General features: G+C 42.7%; 1 protein-coding gene across 1 annotated transcript in view; it reads right to left on the reverse strand.

Annotated features, from left to right (window-relative positions):
- The window catches only part of cdh13 (cadherin 13, H-cadherin (heart)), a 515,993-nt gene that overhangs the window by 103,317 nt on the left and 393,436 nt on the right, over positions 1-19,240 (reverse strand). Inside the window, exons 9-10 of the mRNA XM_045688176.2 lie at positions 9,999-10,181; positions 612-865 (exon numbers count right to left, since the gene is read on the reverse strand). Of these exons, the coding sequence (XP_045544132.1) occupies positions 612-865; positions 9,999-10,181 (437 nt within the window). The remainder of the gene's footprint in view (positions 1-611; positions 866-9,998; positions 10,182-19,240) is intronic.

Raw genomic sequence — 19,240 nt, forward strand, 5'->3', positions numbered from 1 at the left:
TTACAAAAAGTTGACAGCCAGACAGGCAGTTTTATGCGAAGGCGGTTGGCTGACATGTATAAGATGTCCATTAATAGTGTGTCTGGTGACAGACAGGGAGGGACAACTGAGGGATAGAGGGATGGAGAGAGGTGTGAGCCGGAACAGATGGAGAGATGTCTGGAAACCAAGAGGTGTGCTGTCATGGCTTCCGATTTGTTGTCTTTGTTAAATCACCTTGTCACACTAACATAGAGGAGCTCACTGTGAAGAATCTCTTTCTTTCAACACCATAGACAAACTCTGAAGGTGAGTGAGGATAAAGATTAAAAGGGTAAGAACAAATTCATTGTACATCATTGTTGTTTGTCAAACTAAGTTGAACCCTGATTGTCCCCCTTGACAACTTTCAATCAATAACTGTGAGGAACATCTGTGGAATCAACGCCTTATGAGATTTACTGCACATAAACAGACCTGCACACAGCTCATTGTTGTCAAGCTGACAGTCAATGTGGACCTCAATATCCATGAGATGACATTCAGGTTACAACCAAAGCCAGAACTTGAAGTGTAACCCTGGATGCTGCAGAATGTTTTGCCTGGCGGAGGTTGATGACCTCATCACTCACCTGATGCTCTGTGATTGGAGAACGTCTGGGTCGGTGGCGTTGAGTAAGGCCACAAAACTGCCCAGGGGGATGTTCTCCATCTTAGTGACCTGGAGGGGGTCGGGAAAGAAGACGGGCCCCTCGTTGACGTCCAGGACAGTGATGTGTACGGTGGCCGTAGAGCTGGAGCCGTAGCCCACATCTGGCACCAGGGGGTCCTCGTTCTCCACCTTGATCAGCAGCGTGTGGAACACTACACTCTCATAGTCCAGAGGCTGGGGGGGGGAGAGGAGAGGAGAGAAGTGGAGGGAAGGAGGTGAGAAGAGAAAACATGTAAGGAACAGAAGGGAGACGATGGATGATAAGACCGGTAGGACAGCAACAAAGTGGTGAAGGGGAGAGAACATTTTTAAGAAAAAGTGGGAAAATGGAGGACAGCAGCAAACTGAGTAAAGGGGCAAACTGCAGTGTGTTAGAGAAAAAAATATACAATGTTAGCAAGGTTACAGCTATTCTGTAGTCTTGTATCCTATTTTTATTGCTAAATTGTATGGATTTATTAGAATAATGAGAGCAATAAAAGCTATGAGTGTTACAGGATATTTAGTGTGCAACCTGTATGTTCATATCTCCAGTGAATAGGCCAGATTGTGCAGTAATATCACCATCCACCCTGCCTGTTATAATTAAGTGATAATGCCAGAGAAGCCGGTGTTTGGAGGATATATTGGCACGGACAAAGTCGAGGGCCGGCAAACCATGCCAATATATCCTCTAAACACCGGCTTTGAGGGCATTATCACTTTTATACGGGTTACCAACATATTCAAATAATGATTGACATATTTTCATTAAAAGCACATTTTAATCCTTCCACAAGATATAGTCCCGACACAAATCTAGGGTTGCTAGAGAAGTGACCCAGTCATTCAGTCTTTTTGTTCTGTATCTATGGAAACGACCCAGTCGTTCGTTCTAAATGTTTCATTGCCATACTGGCTGGCAACGTTCTTATTCCTTGCTTGCTAGCTAGTCAACTACGGCTAACTTACAGTCACGTCAAAAAGTTCAGCCAGAATAACAGAAAAGTAGCTGCATTTGCATTTGTTTAAGCTTTTTTCTAGTGACATTTATTTAGATTCATCCATAACAATGAGCTAATGAGGTGCGATTTTGACTGGCATAGAGAATGTGCTCACTTGTCAGGACACTGTTGCTCAGAGGAGCTTGCCAACAACACAGCTACAGTAACACAATCATTTCAAACTGAAGCTGGAAAGACTGCAAATTAGCTGCAAATTGCACATTTCTTTGTATATATCCATAAAAATGATGCCAGCTGATTCATGATTTCGCCCGGCTGAGAAATGCTGCCTGCCTTTCTGTCTCGTCCCGACAACCAACACCTTCATTACTATGGGACAGCTGGATATCTAATTTGAACATTGAAACAATGTTGCAAATGTCGAAGAGACAGAAAGCAAGGTTTATACAAATCTCCGCTGTTGAAATCTAAATATTAGACTAAAAGAAATGTGAGATAATGTCTTGTCATGACGTTGGCCTGTGGGTAAGGTTTATGACCCCCCCATAAATACCTTTCTCCCTTCCCCTCTCTTTCTGACCCTACTGAAGGACTTGAATAGCCTGTGTTAAATATAGAGAGTCTGGGAACATCAAACAAATGGGGAAAAGGAACCATATTTTGGTAATAAAACCAGTTGGAAATATGCTTGGTAACGTTATGAGTATGGATGTCAGTTCGGTTGTCATCTGAGACATTATGACTGATGACAGGACGACATAAACTGTACCTGGGAAAGTATACACCCTCTAGTTATCAGAGTCACATGGAATTGTTATGCAATTGAAATGTTTGATATTGAAATTGTTTGTTAGGAGATTAAATGTAATTTTAGCTTCCAAATGAGAGAATTGGGTTTTCATAAGGAAAGTGCCCTGCTTGATCAGTGGCCCACCCCTGTGAAGAGACAGGGGTTATAAACGATGAAACACATCCTTCCCCCTCTCCACTATATACGCCTTTGACGAAAAGATAACCACATGTTCCAGTACGTGAGGTTTGCAGCCTCTACGTTAGAAGGACACACGTCAAGTACAGAACTAAGCCAACCTCGGCGTGAGCTTTGGTGGCGAATGGTATGAACTTTGAGCTTATTCACTACAGAAGTGATACTTCCTAGCCGTTGAGTTAGCAGGGGCTAGGAAAGGACGGACGACGGATCCAGTCTAACAGACAGACGAAGATACCACCACGTATCCAATTTACCACCAGAGACATTCTTCCGAGGACAGGAAGATCTGTTTGCCAACCCGGCCAGCATCTACGACCAATCTACCGAAGCGCAGCTCAGAGTAAATATTTATTGCATTTTCCTTTTCCAAATGGGCGGTAATTTAGAATGCATAAGATAATGTATTTACGATAGCATAGCTGCTGTTTCTTTGTTCCTAAGTCTTCCCGCTCTTTCATTCAAGCCCAACCCCCTTTCCTTTGTGTAACCAGCCATCATGTATGACATCATTTGTATTCGTGTATTTGTAATTCTGTGTGATTAGTTTAGGTATTTAGTAAATAAATAATTAAACCCAATTTTGTATTGCTGATTCAACTTGTTAGCCAGGGTTCGTGAAGATAGCCAAGAATTTACAACTTTCATTATGAGACTGAAAATAAGATAAGGGTTAATATTGACTGCTATCGATGTAAAATATTACTAAGTATTTTAAGAGTTTATTCGGAAGATAACGGCTCTATAAACGTTCTTCCGTGGTGCCCCGACTTTCTAGTTAATTACATTTACCTGATTAGCTTAATCAGGTAATATTAATTACACAGAAAGGATTTTATAGGTTAGCATGTCATATCACTTAATCCGGCATAGCCAAAGACACGACAGTCTAGATGCTTTTTATAGTGGAGATCAAGTTTATACATTGCCTGGCTGGGTAGATGAGACAGTGGATTGCGCAGTCAGATGGAACAGAGTAAATAGGCATTTTAACGTCATAGATGGTGGTAACTTGTGGAAGGGACACCGGCTGGAATGTGGTTTTAACCAATCAGCATTCAGGATTAGACCCACCCGTTGTCTAATGATACCACAAACAATACCTGTTTTAGCTCATTCATCCTTAAGAGGATTGAGAGAGATAGGAGAGTTATTTGAGAGATATTTGAGAGAGATAATTGACCCTTTGCCCAGCCGCGCCCCCTATACTATTGCAACCTCGGTCAACATTTTCCAGGGAAGCCCAATTCCCTTTTCAAACCACTATAGCAGGGGAGTCAAACTCCTTTTCCCCCAGTGGCCACAATCGGTCTTCACAGACTGCACTTAAATATTAATATATTTCCTTGCCATCAAAATCTGCAACAATCCATTGCTTTTGGAATTTCTAATGATCCCTGAATGCATAGCTTTTGTTGCGATGACTGTTACCAAGCTGGACAGAATGAAGAGACTGTAAATGTAGGTCCATTATTTTCAATTGACCCCATCCATCTTTAGACATGTTGTACTTTTCTTAAATGTGGTTTTGTAATTGACAAGAAAATTGCATTTGAAAAAGGTCAAGTTTTTTCTGAGCCAATAGGGTAACCAAGGTAACCATGGAATGTTGTCCCCCAAGGCGAGCAGGGCCGTGACATTATATCTAATACTAACTGAGAGTATTGTTTTTTATACAATCACAATGCTGTCAAAGTATGTTCTTAAATAGTCGATTGAATGTCCCGCACGTCACACGTGACGTCATTTTGAATTTTGATTAGCTCCCCGTGTGTTTATGCTAGAGACTTACCTGCAGATCAATACCCTCTTTATGCCGACATTAAGCTTTCTCCTATTCCATAACATGGGGCTTGTGAAAGCAGTGTTTTTTTCTACACATAGGAGGCTCTGAATGCACTGTGCATGAATTCAAAGCTACTAACCATTTTTGGAGCTAACAGTGCTCTCAAATTGTTTGCTGATGTCGAACGTAGATGAGAGAGTTATATTCCTAATATAGCCAATTTACAGTAGCTCGCCAATAGAGGGTGCTTACAGAAATTACTCACACCCCTTGACCTTTACCACATTTTGTTGTGTTACAGACACAATTTTAAATTACAGAATTTAAAATTTATTAAATTGACACTGGCATACACACAATACCCCATAATGTCAAAGTGGAATTATATATATATATTTTTTTTTTCAACAAATGAATACAAAATGAATGAAACGCTAAAATGTCTTGAGTCAATAAATATTCAACTGCTTTTTTATGACAAGCCTAAATAAATTCAGGAGTAAAAATGTCGCTTAACAAGTTACATAAGTTGCATGGACTCACTCTGTGTGCAGTAATAGTGTTTAACATGATTTTTGAATGAGTACCTCATCTCTGTACCCCACACATACAATTATCTGTAGGGTCCCTCAATAGAGCGGTGAATGTCAAACACAGATTCAACCACAAAGACCAGGGAGGTTTAACAATGCCTCACAATGAAGGGCACCTATTAGTAGGATAGGTAAATTATTTCTAAAATAGCAGACACTGAATATCCCTTTGAACATGGTGAAGATATTAATTACACTTTGGATGGTGTATCAATACACCCAGCTACAACAAATATACTGCCGTCCTACCTAACTCAGTTGCCAGAGAGGAAGGAAATTGCTCAGGGATTTCACCATGATTCCAATAGTGACTTTAAAACAATTACAGAGTTTAATGGCTGTGATAGGACAAAACTGAGGATGGAACAACAACATTGAAGTTACTCCACAAACAAACCTACTCTGAACAAAAATATAAATGCAACATGTGAAGTGTTGGTCCCAATGTTCCATACTCACAATACGCGCATTTCTCTTAAATGTTGAGCATACATTTATTTACATCCCTTTTAGTGGGCATTTCTCCTTTGGCAAGACAATCTATACACCTGACAGGTGTGGAATTTCAAGAAGCTAAACAGCATGATCATTACACATGTGCACCTTGTGCTTGGGACAATAAAAGGCCACTCTAAAATGTGCAGTTTTATTACACAACACAATGCCACAGATGTCTCAAGTTTTGAGGGAGCGTGCAATTGGCATACTGACTGCAGGAATGTCCACCAGAGCTGTTGCCAGAGAATTTATTAATTTCTTTACCATAAGCTGCCTCCAAAGTCGTTTTAGAGAATTTGGCAGTACGTCCAAACGTCCTCACAACAGCAGACCATGTGTATGTCATTGTGTGGGTGAGCGGTTTGGTGATGTCAACGTTGTGAACAGAATGCCCCATGGTGGCGGTAAGGTTATGGTATTGGCAGACATGAGCTACGGACAATGAACACAATTGAAATTTATCGATGGCAATTTGAATGCACAGAGATACCATGTCAAGATCCTGAGGCCCATTGTCGTACCATTCATCCTCCGCCATCACCTCATGTTTCAGCATGATAATGCATGGCCCCATGTCGCAAGGAGCTGTACACAATTCCTGGAAGCTGAAAATGTCCCAATTTTTCCATGGGCTACATACTTACCAGACATGTCACCCACTGAACATGTTTGGGATGCTCTGGATTGACGTGTACAACAGCATGTTCCAGTTCCTGTCAATATCCAGCAACTTTGCACAGCCATTGAAGAGGAGTGGGACAACTTTCCACAGTCCACAATCAACAGCCTAATCAACTCTGCAAAGGAAATGTGTCACGCTGCATAGTGAAAATGGTGGTAACACCAGATACTGACTGGGTTTCTGATCCACACCCCTACCTTTTTTGTATATGTATATCTGTATTCACAGTCATGTGAAATCCATAGACCAAATGTATTTCAATTGACTGATTTCCTTATATGAACTGTAACTCTGTAAAATCGTTGAAATTGTTGCATGTTGTGTTTATATTTTGGTCAGTATAATTAACAGAGTGAAAAGAAGGACACCTGTACAGAATAAAAATATTCCAAAACATGCATCCTGTTTGCAACAAGGCAATAAAGTAATACTGCAAAAATGTTGCAAAGTGATTCACGTTTTGTCCTGAATAGAAAGTGTTATCTTTGGGGCAAATCCAATACAACACATTACTGAGTACCACTCTCTATATTTTCAAGCATAGCGGTGGCTGCATCATGTCATGGGTAGGCTTGTAATCTTTAAGGACTGTGGATTTTTCAGGATAAAATTAGGCTAAGCACAGGCAAAATTCCAGAGGAAAACCTGGTTCAGTCTGCTTAAACCTAAAACACAAGGCCAAATGTACACTGGAGTTGCTTATCAAGAAGACAGTGAATGTTCCTGAGAGGCTGAGTTACAGTTTTGACCTAAATGTAATTGAAAATCTATGGCAAGACCGGATAATTGTTGTCAAGCAATGATCAACAACCAATTTGACAGATGTTGAAGAATTTTGAAAAGAATAATGGGCAAATGTTGCAGAGACTTACCCAGAAAGAATAAAATGCTGTAATCAGTGCCAAATGTGAATCTAACACGGTGTGAATACTTATGTAAATGTGATATTTCTTCATTTCATTTTCAATAAATTTGCAAACATTTCTAAAAACATGTTTTCACTTTGTCATTATGGGTTACTGTTTGTACATGGGTGAGAGAAAATGTTTTGTGTAATCCATTTTGAATTCAGGCTGCAACACAATAAAATGTGGAATAAGTCAAGGGCTGAATATGAATACTTTCTGAAGGCACTATACATTTTGAGAAAACTAATCATAACTAACTAGCAATGTTTTCAAAGAGAGCTAGCTAACCAGCTAGCTATCAAGCAATGCAACAATAGTATAATTTCAGAATCGAAAAAGACTTCAACGGGCACTGTATTTCAGGTGTCATAGTATTTAGGGTGTTCACTCAATGCTATAGAATGTAGGGGAAAATAAATGTTAATAAATTAATGTCAAAATGTAGTTTTCTTTGCATTATGTCATTGTAAATCACATACAATTATTCATTAGTTTATTCTTTACAATATTACAACCTATATTATAACTATAATCCAATGCTTGTACTTAACAGTGTTGATGAAATAAGAACGCTAGTTTGTTGTGACCGTTGCTAGTTCAGACTTTGCCGCTCTTGGCTGTAGCTCTCCCATTTTCGGCATTGGGAGGTGTTACCTCACTTTGGACCAATCAAAATCAACATGATACACTCGTCATTTTCATCTCCAGATTATTGGCTTTCTATGGCTACATTGGCAATCAATCTAAGTTGACTGGGGCAAAGGGAAAGACTCAGAAATACACCATGAAAACTGGAACAGTTTGCTTTCATGAACGGTAGATATTGAAATTCAGTCTGTTAGCTTTGTAAATATACTGCTCAAAAAAATAAAGGGAACACTTAAACAACACATCCTAGATCTGAATGAAAGAAATAATCTTATTAAATACTTTTTTCTTTACATAGTTGAATGTGCTGACAACAAAATCACACAAAAATAATCAATGGAAATCCAATTTATCAACCCATGGAAGTCTGGATTTGGAGTCACACTCAAAAATAAAGTGGAAAACCACACTACAAGCTGATCCAACGTTGATGTAATGTCCTTAAAACAAGTCAAAATGAAGCTCAGTAGTGTGTGTGGCCTCCGCGTGCCTGTATGACCTCCCTACAGCGCCTGGGCATGCTCCTGATGAGGTGGCGGATGGTCTCCTGAGGGATCTCCTCCCAGACCTGGACTAAAGCATCCGCCAACTCCTGGACAGTCTGTGGTGCAACGTGGCGTTGGTGGATGGAGCGAGACATGAGGTCCCAGATGTGCTCAATTGGATTCAGGTCTAGGGAACGGGTGGGCCAGTCCATAGCATCAATGCCTTCCTCTTGCAGGAACTGCTGACACACTCCAGCCACATGAGGTCTAGCATTGTCTTGCATTAGGAGGAACCCAGGGCCAACTGCACCAGCATATGGTCTCACAAGGGGTCTGAGGATCTCATCTCGGTACCTAATGGCAGTCAGGCTACCTCTGGCGAGCACATGGAGGGCTGTGCAGCCCCCCAAAGAAATGCTACCCCACACCATGACTGACCCACCACCAAACCGGTCATGCTGGAGGATGTTGCAGGCAGCAGAACGTTCTCCACGGCGTCTCCAGACTCTGTCACGTCTGTCACGTGCTCAGTGTGAACCTGCTTTCATCTGTGAAGAGCACAGGGCGCCAATGGTAATCTTGGTGTTCTCTGGCAAATGCCAAACGTCCTGCACGGTGTTGGACTGTAAGCACAACCCACACCTGTGGACGTCGGGCCCTCATACCACCCTCATGGAGTCAGTTTCTGACCGTTTGAGCAGACACATGCACATTTGTGGCCTGCTGGAGGTCATTTTGTAGGGCTCTGGCAGTGCTTCTCCTGCTCCTCCTTGCACAAAGGCAGAGGTAGCGGTCCTGCTGCTGGGTTGTTGCCCTCCTACGGCCTCCTCCACGTCTCCTGATGTACTGGCCTGTCTCCTAGTAGCGCCTCCATGCTCTGGACACTGCGCTGACAGACACAGCAAACCTTCTTGCCACAGCTCGCATTGATGTGCCATCCTGGATGAGCTGCACTACCTGAGCCACTTGTGTGGGTTGTAGACTCCGTCTCATGCTACCACTAGAGTGAAAGCACCGCCAGCATTCAAAAGTGACCAAAACATCAGCCAGGAAGCATAGGAACTGAGAAGTGGTCTGTGGTCCCCACCTGCAGAACCACTCCTTTATTGGGGGTGTCTTGCTAATTGCCTATAATTTTCACCTGTTGTCTATTCCATTTGCACAACAGCATGTGAAATTTATTGTCAATCAGTGTTGCTTCCTAAGTGGACAGTTTGATTTCACAGAAGTGTGATTGACTTGGAGTTACATTGTGTTGTTTAAGTGTTCCCTTTATTTTTTTTAGCAGTGTATATATATATAAAGGCCCAATTTCGATTTTGATTTCATTTAGAAAAAGCCCATGTTATCACACACTAACCTGCAGCCACTAGCTAACCCGAATCATGCTAAATTCTCAGAGTAAATAGTCTAACATTTTAACCATATGTGGTAGAGACAGGGTTTGGACTATTGTTTTTCTGATGCAATTCTCTATTGAACGGACATTTATAAACCTTGAATGAAAGAACAACTTTAGGGGTGAACATCCTACATAGTTGTGAGTGCCCCTGTTGCACTGTTATTTAGCCATTTAAATCATGTATTTTTTTAATGAAAACTCTCAGTTTTTCCATTTCTCTCATCAGATCTATGGGTTTTAAACATAAGCTTATCCGAGGTGTTGGACTCCACGACAGTTGCTATCCACAGGAGCACTGGAATTGGTTTCCCAAAATTCTGGGGCAGGGCTTAGCGAAGGGTCAGTTGAGAGAACCTTAGGGCCCTGTGGTTACCTTGACAACAGAGAGCATGCCCTCGTTGTTGTCGGGGTTGGTTTGGATTTCGAAGTTCTGAGTGGGGTCACCGTTGATGATGGAGTAAATGGCTCGCCACGCTCCCGTCGCCGGGTCATCTCTGTCATCCACAGTCAGGTTGACCGCCACACCTGTGGAGCCCTCGTCCACATTGGCCTGGAACTGGAGGGACAGACAGAGACAGAGGGACGAGACTGGTCAACACTTGTGTCATTATAGAGGTATTGAACTGGACACATAGACATTACTGGTTATCACACATTTATTATAAACAGGTGGTTTCTATTCAATGGCCTGGAACAAGACACACAGACATTACTGGTCAACACACATAGAGATAGCAGACGTGTGTTCAACAAGGGAAATAGTTTGCAAACGTAAGCTAAAGTTAACTAAGACATTCCATTTATTTTGTGTTAGCTGCTTGTGGGTTCACCGTAACATTTTGGAATGTTCATTCAAATCGTTCAACAAATTGTTACTTACTGTAGTAACATGTTCACCCTTTCAGTTGGACAGTGGTATAACCTTGATTTTAGGTGAAAAAATAAGGGATTTTATCATTATTATCATCATCATCATCACCTCAGTGGACTTGGGACTGACAAGTGAGGGATAGAGTATGGTGTTTCTCAAGGTAGGTTGCCCAGTCTGAATCCCGATCCTCTTGAAGTGACTCACATCTAGAGGCTATTAAAAGCATAACGTTTTATCTCACTTACATCATTTACATCTCTCAAGTGCTATTGAATCCAGTGTCAAACTCCTCTCTCTGGAGCGGGTCAAGAGCTTCAAGTGTCCACATCACTAAGGCTCTATCATAGTCCACACACACCAACACAGTTGTGAAGAGGGCATGACAATGCCTCTTCACCCTCAGGAGGCTGAAAAGACTTGGCATGGGCCCTCAGATCCTCAAAAAGTTGCACAGCTGCACCATTGAGAGCATCTTGACTGGCTGCATCACCGCTTGGTATGGCAACTGCTTGGCATCCGACCACAAGGCGCTACAGAGGGTAGTGCGTACGGCCCAGTACATGATTGGGGCCGAGCTCCATGCCGTCCAGGACCTCTATACCAGGCGGTGATAGAGGAAGGCCCTAAACATTTTCAAATACTCCAGTCACCCAGGTCATAGACTGTTCTCTCTGCTACCATACGGCAAGCTGTACCGTTGCACCAAATCTGGAACCAACAGGACCCTGAACAGCTTCTACCCCCAAGCCATAAGACTGATAAATAGTTAGTTAAATAGTTAACCAAATAGCTACCTGGAGTATCTGCATTGACCCTTTTTGCATTGACTTTTTTGAATCAGAGTATATGTGGTCAGGGGGCAATGACACTGTGTCCCAAATTAAAATTAGAATTAGAAAACTTTATTGTCCACTCAATTTGAAAATGTATCTTTGGCTTCACCACATAAAAACTGACATTAATACAACATCATGAGCACATCATTCTCAAGATAAATAAATCATACAAAATACAAAGTGCTACAGTGCCAGTGAAGTTCACCGAGTGTACAGAAAACCAAGAACACCGGCTCTTTCAATGACATAGACTGACCAAGTGAAAGCTACAATATGATCCCTTATTTACGTCACTTGTTAAATCCACTTCAATCATGTAGAAGAAGGCAGGTTAAAGAAGATTTTTTCAGCCTTCAGACAATTGAGACATGGATTGTGTATGTGTGCCATTCAGAGGGTGAATGGGCAAGACAAAATATTTAAGTGCCTTTGAAAGGGGTATAGTAGTAGGTGCCAGGCACACTGGTTTGTGTCAAGAACTGCAATGCTGCTGGGTTTTTCACGCTCAACAGTTTCCCATGTGTATCAAGAATGGTCCACCACCCAAAGGACATCCAGCCAACTTGACACAACTGTGGAAAGCATTGTAGTCAACATGGGCCAGCATCCCTGTGGAATGCTTTTAACACCTTTAACAACTCAATATTAGGAAGGTGTTATTAATGTTTTGTACACTCAGTGTATGTTGTGACATTGGTGTAAAACCATAATCATCACCAAGTGATCCCTACCTTATTCCCTTTATAGTGCACTACTTTTGACAACGGTACATAGGGTGCCATTTGGGATGCAAACTGTCTGTCTGTGAATGCCAGGTTAAGCAGTCTGAGAGCTGCACTGAGGCTGTCCGGGGTGAAGCAGCGCTGAGGCTGTCTGGGGTGAAGCAGCACTGAGGCTGTCTGGAGTGAAGCAGCACTGAGGCTGTCCGGGGTGAAGCAGCGCTGAGGCTGTCTGGGGTGAAGCAGCACTGAGGCTGTCCGGAGTGAAGCAGCACTGAGGCTGTCCGGAGTGAAGCAGCACTGAGGCTGTCCGGGTGAAGCAGCAGTGAGGCTGCCCGGGGTGAAGCAGCACTGAGGCTGTCCGGAGTGAAGCAGCACTCAGGCTGCCAGGGGATAAGCAGCACTCAGGCTGTCCAGAGTGAATCAGCGCTGAGGCTGTCCAGGGTGAAGCAGCAGTGAGACTGTCCGGGGTGAAGCAGCACTGAGGCTGTCCGGGGTGAAGCAGCACTGAGGCTGTCCGGGGTGAAGCAGCACTGAAGTTATTAGGGGTGAAGCAGCACTAAGGCTGTCCGGGGTGAAGCAGCACTGAGGCTGTCCGGAGTGAAGCAGCACTCAGGCTGTCAAGGGAGAAGCAGCACTCAGGCTGTTCAGAGTGAAGCGGCACTGAGCCTGTCCGGGGTGAAGCAGCACTGAGGCTGTCAGGGGTGAAGCAGCACTGAGGCTGTCAGGGGTGAAGCAGCACTGAGGCTGTCAGGGGTGAAGCAGCACTGAGGCTGTCAGGGGTGAAGCAACACTGAGGCTGTCAGGGGTGAAGCAGCACTGAGACTGTCAGGGGTGAAACAGCACTGAGGCTGTCAGGGGTGAAGCAGCAGAAGCAATATTTTTTTATAGGTATGTCAGCGGGACTCAAGCAAAAAACAAGTTTGTGTGGAAAGAAAGAAATACAGATGTGCATGCATGCAAGTGAGCTCTATCCTATGCCCTTCCCACAGAATCTCTATTTGTTTCTCATTGTCACTCCTACCCTATTGTTGTAGAGAACCCTTAATCAGATTCATATCAGGAATGTATTCTGCTTGGCAGCCACTTTGTTGTAGTGTGCATTGTGAAGCAGAGGAATACTCTAGGAGGCTTAATGCATCTAGCCGAAAGCAATTCCCTCTCTCTCTGTCAGGACCATTATTGTATCACAGTTTACAGAGTAATCTATCAGGCACACAACGCCCTGTTTAAGGACAGTGCTGTATTCCAGATGATGGTGTGTTCTGTCAGGATGGTATTTTGGGTCACAGATTACCGCTCGCTTTTCCCAACACCATGCATTGGTTGTTGGAACAGAGCCCTTTCAAAAACAAACTTTATACAACTCAGTCATTTAGGCTACAGAGGACGGAAGCAAAATGTTCTTCTAAAGGAGAGAAAGAAAGAAAAAGAAACAGAGAAAAAGAAAAATATACCTGGGGTAACACAGCCAGTTTACAAACCTAACCCTATTCTGATGTTAAACCTCAAACGGCATCCTCAATGGGAGGGAACATGGCCTGTTGCTAAGCACCATGACATCCTGTTCTATGGCTGCTTTCCCCCTGTGATTACAACAGTTACACACTACTTACACGCTGATTAGCAGGATAGCAGGCTGCTGTAGCTGCAGACCAGACCTCAGCCTCCCTCCCTCCCCAAGAACCCCTGTGGATCGTAGCGCTGCGGCTGTGCGGCGCACCGCGGAGAGGGAACATTCCCATTCCACAGGCATAAGACAACCCACAAAAGCCATTACCACAGACAGAGCACGGAATCAGGGATGTCCCACTGATCAGGGATCCCTGAAGAATTCTAATAATGAGCTGCCTTGAATATTCTTCTGCTTAAATAGTGTGGTGATTTTGTTGCAGGAGTAAATGGATAGCCACACTTCTCCAGGGATACTTTGAAACGGCCTCTACGAATAGTAAAGAGGTTTTTGGGATCCTTTTTCAAGGTGTATTGAAAGATTTGAGGAGGACAAATTGTTAAAAGCACGCACGCACACACACACACACACACACACACACACACACACACACACACACACACACACACACACACACACACACACACACACACACACACACACACACACACACACACACACACACAGAAAGATCACTGGCCATTCGGGTTTCATTTAATCATCTCAAGCAGCCATGCGGTCAGAAGGATGTATTCAATCTCTGTCGCCCGTTACCACTGAGCCCCTGCCCTGCTACTGATAAGACCCCAATACCTCTGAGTGCACAAAGTAACCAGCGGTGTGAGAGGATGGGGGAAATAACCACTAACTCAGACTGGCCCTGGTGTGTCATACACACACAGACAGAGTGTGTGTGTGCACGCGCGTGTGCATGATCCTGGGTTCTTGTTTTGTGTTCTTGTGGTGTGTGTGTGTGTGTGTGTGTGTGTGTGTGTGTGTGTGTGTGTGTGTGTGTGTGTGTGTGTGTGTGTGTGTGTGTGTGTGTGTGTGTGTGTGTGTGGTGTGTTCTTGTGTATATTGGAGAGAGAAACAAACAGACCCAGAGCCAGCCCCAGAACCAATTAAAGAGCAAGGGAGCTCTGTTAACACACAGTGAAGGGATGACCAGGTCAGTAGAGGCCAAACCAGGGCAGTTCAGTGCAGGCCAGAGGAGAAACACACACACCCTCTGATTTAACTTAGCTGCCTGCTAGGGATTAGAGCCATACATTCACCAGCTGTCATATTGGGACTCATATCAGCTGACTGGATGATCCCATTGAGTTGACCTGCTGATAACAGTTTGACAGCTCTTTAATGTGGTGAACTCTAGCGCTACCCATTTCATATGATATGGGCCCATCACAATAACAATGTCCCCTCGCCTGTAACCTGACACAACTTTAGTTCAACAGACCATCAACAGGTGAAGGAGGGAGGAAGCAGCCACCCACTGAGCAAAAACTGGCTGAATCAACGTTGTTTCCACGTCATCGCAACAAAGAAAATCAATGTGATGACGTTGAATCAATGTGGAAAACTGATTGGATTTCAAAAAAGGAATCAACGTAAGAGAATTTCGTATTTTTTGCACCCAAATTTTAACCTCAATCTAATGACATTTGTTTCACGTTGAATTCACGTTAGTTGCCAACTCAAATCAATTTTTTTCAAAACTAAATGTTGAACTGATGTCTGTGTCCAGTGGGCAGAGATTGTCTTTAGGGCCATCATACAATGTATACTTCTTGTTTACTATGAAAATGGCCTGGTATATCTCTCTGTGCATTCCCCACTTGTTGCTGACAATGCATATTGATTTAATATGGGTATATAATGGGAGCAGGGGGTCAATATCAAACCTCATTAACACCACTTTGGAAATTACTTCCTATTTCTTTCCAACTTTTCCAATCATTCTATGCCAGCTGGCACTATGAGCCTGTTGGAAGCCAACGACCCTGAATTTATTGCCTTTGTTGAGCTATCCACTCTATGTGCTGTCAATGACCACTGCCTGTCTGTCTGTCCCTGGCCTTTCTCTCCACATGTGAATAGGATATGGCAATTGGCTGCTCAGCCTGCATTAACGTTAAGTGGAGTGAAGAGGAGAAAGAAAATCTCTCTCTCTCGCTCTCTGCTCACAGTGATAAAAAACTGTACCGTCACACACTCATCATACTCATCTTTTTACACCTCCACCACCCCTCCTACTCGGCAGCCCACCATCCCCAATCATCTGACAGACTACAGAAAAGAGAGATAAACTTACAGTGATCCCGGACAGTCAGACAGAATGGCTTATGAATTTAAATGTGGTTTGATTTGGTTGGTCTGACAGAGAGACAGCCATGCAGGGAGAGAGTACAGCAGAGCAGCTGTTCATTTGTCCTAATGGATAGTGCTTTGTGACATCTCTGTGGCACCATAGATTGAGCTGACAGCAAACACACAGTGCCATGTCACTTTAGTCCCTGAGGAGACAACAATATTCCCCTAAGGAGCTGTGACATCACAGCAGAGGTGCAGACTCTTAAAGGTACAGTACGTCTTTCAACAGACAGTGTTGTTCTTTCTCTTTCTGCCTGCTGGCATCATCTGACCTGACTTCACAAAAACAATTGAAAAGCCCCCAAAGAAAGATCCTATGCTTGAACTTGTATCCTTATTACTCTAGTTTGATACATTACTTTTGATAGGATGATTAATTTGAACAGTGCATGCGTCTTATTCACATCTGGGTAGCTAGCAGTACGTTGAGAGAAAATATTCTCCTACATGCTAAAATATCATTACTCTCAGGCGCAAAATAAAAATCGGATAAATCTTTCAGCAGTTCTCTCTCTTACCCAGTCAGCTTGCTTATGAAAGCTGCTTATATCATCTGATTGATGTGCGTCCTTCAGACAGAATGAACACCTAAAATAGTATGTGCACAGACTCATTCACAGGTGCGCACACACACGCATACACACACACACACATACACACACACACATACACACACACACACACACACTCTCTCTCTCTCTCCTACATACATGGGCCAAGGAAGTTAATGAGCATACCTGCACTATTATTACATTTGAAGAGCTCCAGCTCAAGCTGTTCCCATAGATACACTTCAGCTGAACATATGGTACATAAAACTGCCATTGCCTTTCAAATGTGATTAAGTTAACACAGTTAAATTGGCTCTAGCCATTGCATTTATCTAGAGAGTGAAATAACATCTATTCTCAACGACACTGCATCATATACTGTAGCCAAACAGCAAACATTTACAAGCTGTACTTTATACTCTGAACAATATACCTGCTTTAGATGTACTGCTCTATAATAATCTATCCTCCCTCTTAACACCACTGACTCCCAACCACCCCTACAGCCAAAAACACACCGCACACATACAGTACCAGTCAAAAGTTTGGACACACCTACTCATTCAAGGGTTTTTCTTTATTTTTTACTATTTTCTACATTGTAGAATAATAGTGAAGACATCAAAACTATGAAATAACACATATGGAATCATGTAGTAACCCATTTTTTTTTAAACAAATCAAAATACATTTTAAATGTTAGATTCTTCAAAGTAGCCACCCTTTGCCTTGATGACAGCTTTGCAAACTCTTGGCATTCTCTCAACAAGCTTCATGAGTCACCTGGAATGCATTTCAATTAACAGGTGTGCCTTGTTGAAAGTTCATTTGTGGACTTTCTTTCCTTCTTAATGCATTTGACCCAATCAGTTGTGTGGTGACAAGGTAGGCGTGGTATACAGAAGATAGCCCTATTTGAGAAAATTATGTACAAACTACTGCCAACTCTTTCCTTAACCTCATGGAAAAGACTGTTTCACCTTCTGTTTCACCTGTCCTTGTGCTTGTCCACCTCATCCAGTTGTCACCCAGCCTTCCCTGTGGCTCAATTGGTAGAGCATGGGGTGTGCAACGCCAGGGTTGTGGGTTCGATTCCCACGGGGGGCCAGTACAAAAAATAAAAATGCATGAAAAATGAAATGTATGTATTCACTACTGTAAGTTGCTCTGGATAAGAGCGTCTGCTAAATGACTAAAATGTAAATCTTCCCCATTATCCCCTGAGTATTTGTGTTGTCTGTGTTGTCTGTCTGTGCCAGATCGTCTTGTATGTTCCAAGTCAACCAGCCTGGTTTTTGCCGTGCTCCTGCCTTTTCTATTCTCTTTGCTAGTCCTCCCGATTTTGACCCTTGCCTGCTTTCTGGACTCTGTACCCGCCTGCCTGACCATTCTGCCTGCCCTGACCTCGAGCCTGCCTGCCACACTGTACCTCCTGGACTCTGAACTGGTTTTGACCTTTTGACTGTCCACAACCATTCTCTTGCCTACCCCTTTTGGATTATTAATAAATATCAAAGACTCAAACCATCTGCCTCCCGTGTCTGCATCTGGGTCTCGCCTTGTGCCCTCATACCGGAATCTTTGGTCATTTTGGTAATTAACAGGTAATCTATGGCAATCTATGGTAACTTCGGTAATTCATACTTGAATAACTTTAAAAAAATGTATTGCTTTTTTTATATCTGTGTTCATGAGTTTCTAGTGGATAGACCATATTGTTCAAGAGAAAATAGCAAAATTAATGAAAAAAGCATCTAATCAACAATGAACTCTCCACCTCTTCCAACTATTTACTTATTTTCTCAAGTGCCACCAGTCTGGCAGCAAAACATTTACAACAAAGATATATTGAAATAGTAAAATCAATAAGTGTGTAAAAACAATAGGATATTTCATGCTGAAACCCTAAAAATAAACACTTGGTAGTCATGGGGGTTGATGGTACATACAGTTGAAGTCTGACGTTTACATATACCTTAGCCAAATACATTTAAACTCGGTTTTTCATAATTCCTGAAATTTAATCCTAGTAAAAATTCCCTTTCTTAGGTCAGTTAAGATCACCTCTTATTATAAGAATGAAAAATCAGAATAATAGTGGAGAATTAGGTATTTCAGCTTTTATTTCTTTCATCACATTCTCAGTGGGTCAGAAGTTTACATACACTCAATTAGTATTTGGTAGCATTGCCTAAAAATTGTTTAACTTGGGTCAAACGTTTCGGGTAGCCTTCCACAAGCTTCCACAAAGAGTGGGGTGAATTTTGGCCCATTCCTCCTGACAGAACTGGTGTAACTGAGTCAGATGTGTAGGCCTCCTTGCTCGCACACACTTTATCAGTTCTGCCCACAAATTTTCTATAGGATTGAGGTCAGGGCTTTGTAATGGCCACTCCAATACCTTGACTTTGTTGTCCTTAAGCCATTTTGTCACAACTTTGGAAGTATGTTTGGGGTCAATGTCCATTTGGAAGACCCATTTGGGACCAAGCTTTAACTTCCTGACTGATGTCTTGAGATGTTGCTTCAATATATCCACATAATTTTCCTTCCTCAAGATGTAATCAATTATGAAGTGCACCTGCAGAAAAGCACCCCCACAACATGATGCTGCCACCCCCGTGCTTAACGGTTTGGATGGTGTTCTTCGGCATGCAAGCCTCCCCCTTTTTCCTCCAAACATAACGATGGTCATTATGGCCAAACAGTTCTATTTTTGTTTCATCAGACCAGAGAACATTTCTCCAAAAAGTACGATCTTTGTCCCCATGTGCAGTTGCAAAGCGTAGTCTGGCTTTTTTATGGCGGTTTTGGA

Source organism: Salmo salar, chromosome 10, assembly GCF_965601325.2.
Source record: "Salmo salar chromosome 10, fSalSal1, whole genome shotgun sequence".
NCBI lineage: Eukaryota > Metazoa > Chordata > Actinopteri > Salmoniformes > Salmonidae > Salmo > Salmo salar.